The 10702-nt window shown below is 37.5% G+C and overlaps 1 protein-coding gene across 1 annotated transcript; it reads right to left on the bottom strand.

The window, feature by feature from the left end:
• Nucleotides 1-359: 359 nt before the first annotated feature.
• vgll4a (vestigial-like family member 4a) lies at nt 360-8934 on the bottom strand. The gene is made up of 6 exons (XM_062427697.1): nt 8789-8934; nt 8136-8305; nt 4609-4771; nt 3525-3750; nt 3095-3209; nt 360-2810 (listed from the first exon to the last, which is right to left on the bottom strand). Exons 2-6 carry the CDS (start codon nt 8215-8217, stop codon nt 2611-2613), a joined length of 786 nt encoding a protein of 261 aa, XP_062283681.1. The 5' UTR covers nt 8218-8305; nt 8789-8934; the 3' UTR covers nt 360-2610.
• Nucleotides 8935-10702: the final 1768 nt, after the last annotated feature.

Raw genomic sequence — 10702 nt, 5'->3', positions numbered from 1 at the left:
GAACTCACTGTTTGTCACTAAATGCATGACAAAAATACTATCATCAACAAAAAAACTATGATTCCTGTAAGTACCCCATACGCTGCACCTGATTGGTCCTACTTTAGATCAGTCAGCAAAGAAATCCGACATAGGCTGGTATCCCACTATATTGTCATCATACCCCAATAATTATAGACTCACATCCAGCTATCCTTGAACTAAAGTAAGATGCCTATTTCATTATTTACATGGAGAGAAAAAACAAATTTTTGTTGACTTGAAAGGAAATTGGAACAGAAATGAGACAGTTTGTGACAGCAAGTTTAAAAAATGCAACAAAAACTGCATACATATATTATTTGCTCTTATGACAGCAGTAAGTCAGTTTATTTTTTAAAGGGGATGACAAAAAACAGCCTCTGCAAAGGTAGGCATTTGTATCTTTATTTGGAAGAAATTAAGTACAAAACAGTGGTGCTTTCTTCCAGAGAAATAAGGACATAAGTATACAAATGTTGCTTTTTTTCCCTCTATGTGGTTGACACATGGAGCAGGTACTTTCTGCAAACAGTCTTTGAGATACAGATAGTCTAAATATAGCAATTAAATAACAATGGACTAATACCCCAAACATATTACTGAAAAACCTACTTGTGTCAAACAAGTAGATCCCATGATAAGCCCTAAATCCCACTATGGTACACACAGAAAGCTAAACAAACTCTTTAAACTGTTAGCACAGAGGTCTTTCTGAAACTGCACCAAGAAAGTCTTTGATCAAAAGACTGTTGTGTTCCTGCACTTATACATTATCTGACAAATGTGGGAAAATAATCAACTTTTAGAAAGATGAAATGCATGGTTAGAAGATAATGAACCTCCATGCTACATATGAGAACACTACTCTTAATAGAAACAAAACATCTATGATCATTCCGCGCGGCGCAATGATAGTCTTATATGAGTAAAATAAAATATAATGACAGGATAGCGTATGTAACAATTTTAAAACTGTAAAATATTAATACAAATGTTTGTTTTCACAGACAATTGAAATTTTAAAAAAAAATCTGAATTTACAATACCATATCTTAATCAGTGTTGACAAATAGGTTACGCTACTATAAGTAGAGAATTTCAAAAGGGTGAGAAATTAATTTAAACAAAACTCAACTGCGTAAAATACTTTGTGACTCACTTACACCTTTTCTCCATGATGAGGAAGATTTTTGCAGCTCACACAATGACGTGACCTGGATTTAAACTCACAAAAAATTGTAACAGTACTTGCTAAATACAACTGAAGTGACAGTCATGGTGGATGTTGATACCTACTCGTGAATTAAGGACACCCATATTGCATTAAATTTTTAGTTTTAAACAAAATCAACTGCTTTGTCATTGAATCAATGGAAATGTCTCATTGCCGTTCTCGTAAGAAACAAATCAAAGTTAGAATTCTGTTGTCCCTACGTTTTACTAAAAGTCCACATGAAACTAACGTGTTCAGAATAAATAAAGGCATTGCTAATAGACTGTGCTACAGAGGGTGAGATTTAGCTGTATTCAGTCATGTATAGGCAATAGCATCCAGCTCCATAGAATAACAAAGCAATGTAGCCTATTAAACTGCATTCAGACAACCTTGCCAGAGGCTGTGATTTGTAGATGGATGCTAAGTTATACACCTACATATAGTAATGAAAACCAGATACAAAAAATATATTGAGTACGACTGTACCAGCAGTGAGTATTTCTAAAATGTTACAGATAAAAAATAAATTCTGAGTAAATATATAGTATAGAATAAAGGTTTGTAATAGAATCCAGCTATTTGAAACATGCTTCCTAGTTACAGAGATATCTACTATGATTGATATTAGTTTACTAAGTAATCAGCCACAGTGAGCATACAGAAGGGAAACTAAAATTATTTAGTTAACAGTGGATACGTCCAGTTCAGGATTAGATTAATTTTAGTGTTTCAGAAAGCAGAGGGGGAACCAGAGCCTTAATTGCATTATCACAATTTCAAAAGTCGCTTTTTTTTTTTTTTTAAACACAGGTAACCTGCTACCTAAATGGTCAGAAATGTAATAGTGCAAATGAGACCTGGCATTCCTTTTCAAGTAATATAAGATTTAAAAGCAGTGTGATTTTAAAACAAAAACAATGAGAAGGTTAGCACTTAGTGAGAAAACCACTTCTATGGCTTGTATGCTGATGGAAAAGGCAGGGAATTTCTTTGGCTATCAAGGTAGGTGAAAGGCAGGTAAAGCAGAACATGAGCTCCTAAACAACTGACCACTGTGTGAATCTCATTATCAATGCAACATAAAATCTATGATTGTACAGTTTCCACAGCCAACATTGTCAACCAAACTATGCAATATTTCTTTTCTCTTCAGGAGAGACACTTTGCCAATTTTAGAGTCCAAATCTGAGTTGAGTTTTCTGATAAATGGTTTACCTCGAGGTCCACAAGTGAACAGGCTAAGTGAGCATCATATGTCTTATATTGTTCTTGGCTAAGGGAAGTTGATGCTTGGCAAGAAAAAGACAGTGGACAATCTCCACTCTCATATATGAACACCAAGGAAGTGATTGTAATGTTTACTCCCCTCAGCTTTATGGATCTGCCTCTGGGGTTTGATGACCCCCACCTTTGGCCTTGATTTGGAGCCAAGCATCTCCCAGTGCCTTGGCAAAATGGTCATCCACTGAACCAGTGATGGACACAGAGTCGGACACAGACTCCGCTTCTTTGTAGTTTTTCCCAAGGCTGCGACGGAAGTGCTCCTCAATCACAGGATCACAGACTGTATTAGCTAAAATAACATTGTGTGGGGAACAGGAGAGAAAAACACGAGTTAAATATACAAACATGTAATACATAAAACATCACAGCTACAATTACTGATTCCCTTTGTTGCAGAGTTAGATGAAAATATAAATGACACATATATTCTTCTGGTCTTAGAAATATGTTCATTCTCATAACATGTATTGCATTCCCTTTCATCTGAAATGTTTCATTAACAAAACAATACTGCAGAGGGGGAAACAAATATATATAAAGTATTAGATTACACAATGTGTGTAACAAGCTTACCATTGGTCTTCCTTTCATCAGTAGGTAGGCTGGGAGAGCAGCCATTCATGTGGCAGTGGGATAGGTTACAATTGCGGTTGCTCGCAGGGGCACAAGTAATAACTGAGGGGCGATTCTATAGGTGGAAAAAAAAAACATACCGTCAGCAAACACTCACAATAATATGTAAGGGTTAGTAAAAAAAAAAAAAAAAGAACCCTCACAGATCTGCGCCATTACATTTGAGCTGGCTATCATGCAAGACAAATTCTTAAATTTATTGTGGTCTTAACCTGATCACCATGATACTCTGTAAAGCTGCAATTTAAAAAAACAAATCCTCTAGAGAAAGAGAACAGATTATGTTTTCACTCAATGTAATCTGTTACACTTAAGTGTCTTTTAATATTTTTTTTTGTCACTGTGAACATCTGATCTAAGTGTGACATACCTGCTGCCGCTCAACAGGCCCACCAATGACAGACCTCTCTCTACCCCCAACTCCAATGTCCAGGCCGCTTTTGGTCAGAGCCAGAGGCTGATCTACAGCATAGCCAGAGATTGAAGCATACAGGTGGTTTCCGTGGAGACCATTAGATGAGGACGTAATGTGCTCCACAGGACTGTGACTCAGGCTCCAGTGCTCATTACGGTTGTCTCCAGCAGAGGGACGGGCCCTTGATAAAGAGAGCACAAATGTAACATATGCCACAAACACTTTCATCTTTCTTCGTGGACAATTTAAATCTAATTTGCCGTCAGAAGCTTATGAACAGGGTGGATAAATGACACAGCACACAGCTGTTCATTTGCATTCCTGACGTGGAAAGATATATTGATTGTCATGTCTTCTCTCATCTCTTATGACTGCCAAGACACCCACATTTTGACACCCTCCATTCAGGAGAGGACTGCTAAATAAAAAAAAAACTAAACTGCTATTCAACATGTATAATATATACTCTAATCTGTTTAGGGCAGAGGTTTTTGAATGATGAGATGTTGAAGGGGGAGTGTAGTGAGAGAGATGTGAAGCAAAGATGCTCCATGAGGTGAAATGGACATGGTCAGGGTCTGAAAATAACAGCAATTTATTGGAATTTGCTTTTGAATATTGCAGTGAATACGTATGTTTGGGTTTGGAGAAATGAGAAATATGATTCCATAGAAGTTATCTCTAATAAGGAAATATAATATTTGTAAGATTACCTATCATAAGCATTTCTAATAGCTGGACATAATAAACAAACCAACTTAGAGATATCATTTTCAAGCTCTTGTATGCAAAAAGGCACAAATGTGAGTTTTAGTGTGCCCTTCACTACAGTAATATCAACTATATAATTTGTTTTAACCACTGTGGTAAAAGGGCTGTGTCACAAAATGAAGCATTCAGTTGATGTACAAATAAAGAAAAGATCTGGCAGTTAAAGCTTCATAATAATTTATCTTCAAAGATGAATAAATCTACAACACAAGAAATTAAATGAGTTTGACCAAAAGCATCAAGACTGGTGCAGGATAATAAACCTTACAGCTGAGTGGCAAACAATCTGCTCATTTTGGTCATGTGGTCATCATCACAGTTGATTCGGTCTTCCATTTGTTCTTCGCCATACTTCCGCTTGCTTGGGCAGTGTGCAGGAGGCCCACTCATGTTGGACATGGCAGTGGGCAGGGAGGGCATCCTGGACTCATCTGTGGGAAAGAAATCAGCACAAATAATCTACTTTAATTTAGGTTAAAGCCTCAGAGTAGGTACACGACTCTATAAATAAACTACTATTGTTTGATGCGTCTACATTTAGCATCGTCATGGCCTTGGAAAACTTAGCAACAGGACTTTTGAGGCTAGTTTGTGTTGTCCTTAAAACCATAACTATGATCCCGTGCTTAGTAGAAAGTCTCTCTACACTGTTAGAGAGAACCATCATTACTACAGTTTTAGTCAACAAATGTGTTCGCTTATGCAGGGCAAAGCAGAAAAATGTTCAATAATTAAGTACATTTTACTCAGTCCTAAAAAAAAAAGAAGCTTATAAATAGCTTGCGTGTCTGTGGTCCCAAAGGAGAGCATTTGGGACTGTGCTGGATAAATATCCAAAAATGTAGACGGTGGTTATTCCACAATCGCAAATTATGACTTTCACACTCTGCCAGGTTATGAGATATCATGCATTTTATTACGCTACATGTCATCCAAAGCATTAAAAAAGAAAAGGCTACTAAATCCTGATCCAGATTACCCTTCTGACTTTCTTAATATGGAAAGTCTCCAGAGATGACATTGATTTATTGGTATCAATTGGCCAACAGACAAGCGACTCATTCACCTCTGAAACAAAATCAACTCTTAACTAGAAATACCACTCTGCAGTGGTATGCCTCCACCAACCAGTGGAGTAATGGAGTGGAGCAGTTTACATCTATGTCTATACAGATATAATATTTGTAGTGAGGAACTCTGAAAGGAATTTAATAATAATTTAAGTTATTTGAGTTATGGCCAAAAATGTGTACAGGGACCTTGACCTTTGACCACAAAATTATCATCAGTTCATCCCTGAGTCCAAGTAGACATTTGTGCCAGGTGTAATGATATTCCCTCCAGTTCCTGAGATATCAAGTTCACTGTAATGCAGGGGTGTCAAACATGTTGTCAATTCTAGTAAAGTTATAATATATGTATTATTGATTATGTGTAGGTCATTATGCAATGGTTTTACTGGTCTGGCCAACTTGAGGTCAAATTGGTTTGTATGTGGCCCCTGAACTCAAACGAGTTTGACATCCCTGCTGTGACGGGACAACACACTGTGTCATTGTCAAGTTCCCATGCACAACTTTTGACTTTATGCTTAAGACTGATTTGGATACATTTGCCTCCCCCATGTGCACAAATACTGTTGAAGTATAGGTTCTCTATTTTTTTAAGTTTGTCTTAAAACTATAGTCAGGTGCCCATACAAACACTCAAATAGGTTTTCCTCAATGTAATCAATCTTCCTGTTCATACTGACAATTAAATCCTCTTCAAATGTGCTTTTAAATGTAAGGGATGGGGGCCAAAATCCAGGGTGTGTCAACATAGGCATTTTGTTTTAAAAATACATTTAAAAGTTTATCTGAAGCTTATGACTGTAAACCCCTCCATTAAGTCTTGAGTTTGACCCTACTTCATTAAATATGGCAAGACTGTTAGTGTTTGCGGTTATTACTCTGGACCATATACAAATCTTTTAAGCGGGTACATATTTAGAACCATGTCATGGCGAAATGGTCGCTTATCTGGTGTTGTGTTTAATACTTTTCCCTGTCGACGTGAGTTTCTCTTTACCTTAACCTGAGTCCAACCTGACCACAAACCCAACCAGTTATCGGTTAGCGTTACTTTAAAATAAGTATTAGCTTAAGAGTTAACGAGAATCATTAACCTTCTATATTATGAATTATTACTTAAGAGGAAAACACATTTTGCCCCATTTTGAATTAATGAATAAATAAATGTTTTTTTCTGGAGGTTGGGGGTCCCTTAATAAATGTATCCACAATAAAATCTCCCCCAACAAGATATTGTTTTTTTTGCCTCAGGTCAACAATGTGCTGTAAGGGTACTGAAACGCCAAGGTTTTCTATAGTACATTTGACAAGTGGAATGAGGAGAAAACAAGCATTTTAACAAACATCCACTAGAAATGTAAATCATTTGGATTTAATATTTTATATAATAATAATAATAATAATAATACATTTTATTTTTAAGGCGCCTTTCAGGGCACTCAAGGTCGCCTTACAATACAGATAAAAAACAATTAAAAGAGCCAAAAGGGACACATGTAAGTGCAATAAAAACAAATACAATCAGAAAACTGCAGGGTGGATGATAAATTAAAGTGAGTATGAAAGTTTGAAAAGGTGGGTTTTTAGACGGGATTTGAAAATGGATAGAGAGTTAATGTTCCTGATGTCGGGGGGGAGGGACTTCCAGAAGCGGGGGGCAGAGCGGCTGAAGGCTCTGGACCCCATGGTGGACAGACGGGCAGAGGGAACAGCGAGGCTGATGGAGGAGGCTGATCTGAGTGCCCGGGAGGGAGTGTTGATGTGGAGGAGGTCAGAGAGGTATGGGGGGGTGAGGTTGTGGATGGCCTTGAAAGTGTGAAGCAGGATTTTGAAGTCTATGCGAAATTTGACAGGAAGCCAGTGAAGTTGTTGAAGAACAGGAGTGATATGATATATGTGAAAAACTGAGATTAAAAGTTATCTTACCAATCGCTGGCACTGTGTCACATGTAACTGAAAGGACTGCTCCACCCCCAAATAAAAGGTGAAACCCACTTGAGGCCTCTTGTGATATAGTTTATATAATTTTTAATTACTGACCATACATTTAACAAAAAGTTATGTCTATTCTCCATTATGTTAAACACTTACCAGTTTCAGCTGTGCTAACCTAACCCTTACATACTGTTGAGGGTCAAATATGTCCCATTTTTACATTGAAAGCTGTAAAAAAAAATACCCTATATACATATACTTTAGGTGGACTTTTCCCAATGTGACCCTGAGTATAGACAAAAAGGTAATACAATGCATCATTTTGTGTAGCTGATTGACTTTATTTTTAAATGCAAAATGTCCAAATTTGATTTGCGTTTATTAAAACCGCCAAAAATGGACATTAAAGAAAAAATCTATAAAATGTACTTCTGGACGATATACAGTGATTGTGAATGTCTTTTTTCCCCTATAAATAAATATAATGCACTACTGTATGTTTGCTCTCTTACAGCTTCATTGAGGATTAATCAGACATTCATTAATAACTAATGAGGAATAAATGAACGTGAATTAGAGCAGAGACTAATTCTAAGTATGTGAATAGTATGTAAGACGTAGAGTTCAGTAAATGGTAAAAGTTAATGTCATTCGCACATCAAAAAGGAGTTTGTTGGTAGTTCAGGAAACAACCGCAACTTGTCAATTTTTAGGTTACACCTAGGCTGTGTTTAAAAAAAACACAGCCTACGGACCCATTTCAACAAGCAAACAATGCCAAACTAACCTTCATAGTGCAGTCTCCCGATGTTATTGTTCATCTTGTCCAGGAACTGAGAGTTCAACAGGTCCATTCTAGTGAACAGCATTTACACGGACAGGCTAGATGCTAACATGGATGTTAGCAGGTGATACCGACGAAGAGAACAACCGAGCTTCTGTTCTGTAAGGCGAGATCTGGGGGTGGGGGTGAGACCAGATAGTAATCACACATGTAAATACGGCGAACACATGAGGTAAAATGTAATGGAAATGGATAGTGCTCTTTTGAAGTAGTACCGAAATGTATCCTGAAAGCTGACGTTAACGATACGGAGGATAGCAGTGCCGATAACTAACAACTAGCTTCACCGTTTGACTAGCTTAGCTTATCCAAATTAAGTAGCTACATACGCTTCAGGAGAGTCAAGACTGTGATAGCGTCAATTTATCATGGGTTATTACTGTAATAAACCACTTTACACGCATTGTGGAAGTAGTTAGTTAGTCATTATCATGTTTGCAGAGGTACTACACTAGCTAGCTAACTGTAGCTACTTTGTCTTTGACACAAACTCACGTTAGCCATTAACAGCTAGTCGCCAACTTTGTATCTTACAAGTTCAAAAAGAAAAGAAAAAAACCGAATAAACCTTGAAACAAACCTCAGTGGCAACTTACATTCAGTTGGTTTATGTCCAAAAACAAAAAAAACCAAAGTCAGGATCACAGTCAGTCACTTCATCGACAGTAATTTTCTAGCTTTACAGACACAACAACAACATGGCTAGTCCAGCTTGCCTTCACACACTGTCCCAGCGTAGCAGTCCGCAGACAAAAGAGTGGTGTGTGGCCCTAGTGGAGACGAGGAGAATTGGGGAGAAGTTTCCGTGTGTGTGGATCCCTGTTCTAAACTCTCCACATTTTGACCAAAGAAAGCGGCTTTCTTTTTAAGTATGGTATAAATGCTGTAAACCCCCGTGAAACAGAATTTATGAATGTGAATAAGACTTATTACGAGTCAGAATATGAACAGTATGTAAGGGCTAAAATAGCAGTCATTCCACAAATTAAGAGTTTGCTGAAAGAGCCGTTCGTCTTCTGGAGGCTTTTCCCATGCTTTTACATTGCAGAATATTTTTTCTCTTTGCAGAGAAACACTTTAGTAAGTATCATTTTAAAGAGTTCCCTCTTAAATCACACATATTATTCGACAAGTAGATTGCAGTAGATTAAAGGATGGGTTCACAATTTTTCAAGTCTGTCTTAAAACAGGTGCCCAAATTAACACTGAAATAGTTTTTTCTTGCCATAACCATTCCTCCGATTCATACTGGCCATTAGAAGATCCCTTCATACTGCACTTACAATGTAAGTGATGGGAGGCAATATCCACAAGCCTCACTCTATGCAAAAATATATTTGAAAGTTTGTCTGAAGTTAATATGAAGCTTCAGTTGTCCAGATGAGTCAAATGAAGTAGATATCTTTCAAAGTGACAGTCTTTTTAGTGCCATAGTCCCTCTTTGTGTTACTCTATTCCAACACAGCTCAACAAGGAAACACTTTCAGAGGAAACACAAAGAGGGAATTTGATGCTAAAAAATAATGTAAATGTGGCAGATATTTACTTGATATGACTGATTCAGACAGGTGAATCTAAACCAGAATCATCTCTATTGACCAAGGATGATGATACCATAAAAAGGATTTAACATCAGTGAAAACCTCTTTCACTGTTCATATGGACACCTAACTGTTGCTTTAAGACAGGCTTGAAAAATTGTGACCTATCTTTAAATGATACAAATAAGTTTGCTTTGTCAATTAAGCATCTGTGATGATGTTCATTATGTTTTTGCATTTTTGACCGCCTCTGTTGTAATTTTAAGTGCATTAATCATCCATCGATGGCACTCATAGATTGGGAGAATAATATGCCATTCTCCCCTTTATGCACAATTAAGTATATTTTTGTATGTGCAGGGAAATATCACAATGCAAGCAGCTAATCAGCATCCTACCTGCAGCATAGAGACCTCCATCACTGCAGCTGCACTGTTGAGTCATCTCATCGACAGACATCTGACAGGAGAGGCTAGTTAGTTTTGTTCACTACACCAGTTCTACCAGCTGGTGGCACCCCAGCAGTCATACATAACATTAGTGCATGCTGCAGCCTTTCTAAAGCCCATACCCAAGTAATAATTTCACAAACTACCCTTATTATGTTTCTCTCATGAATAATGTTCAGCAGGTTCAACAGGAAGTTGACCACGCTGCGTGGCGTGCACCGATTTTCATTTTTCGAACACCGTTTTGAGGACTTTACGATGTTCACAGAATCATGAAACCTGCCACGTAGGTTTAAAATCATGAATTCTTTCATCTGATACCACATTTGCCCAACATTTTGCCCCAACAGCTCAGTAGCGCCCCCTAATGCCTTTTCCCACTTAGTATGTACTGACAAACTCTAAAACTCACCAAATTGGACACACTTGTCAAGACTCACGAATATTATTTTTTGGTATAAGCGCAACCTTTTCAGTGCCAAGATGACTCTACAGCGCCCCCTAGAACATTAAAAGTTGA

This window comes from Scomber scombrus, chromosome 10 (genome assembly GCF_963691925.1).
Source record: "Scomber scombrus chromosome 10, fScoSco1.1, whole genome shotgun sequence".
In the NCBI taxonomy this organism is placed as follows: domain Eukaryota; kingdom Metazoa; phylum Chordata; class Actinopteri; order Scombriformes; family Scombridae; genus Scomber; species Scomber scombrus.
The sequence above is the reverse complement of the archived record's forward strand: the minus strand, read 5'-3'. Positions and strand labels throughout refer to the sequence as shown.

Excerpts from the sequence above, each read along its gene's own strand:
- vgll4a (XM_062427697.1), bottom strand. The coding sequence starts at position 8,217 with ATGCTGTTCACTAGAATGGACCTGTTGAACTCTCAGTTCCTGGACAAG. Across the intron at positions 4,772-8,135 it reads CGGGAGACTGCACTATGAAG|ATGAGTCCAGGATGCCCTCC; the intron begins GTTAGTTTGGCA and ends TCTTTCCCACAG. Across the intron at positions 2,811-3,094 it reads TGATGAAAGGAAGACCAATG|CTAATACAGTCTGTGATCCT; the intron begins GTAAGCTTGTTA and ends ATGTTATTTTAG.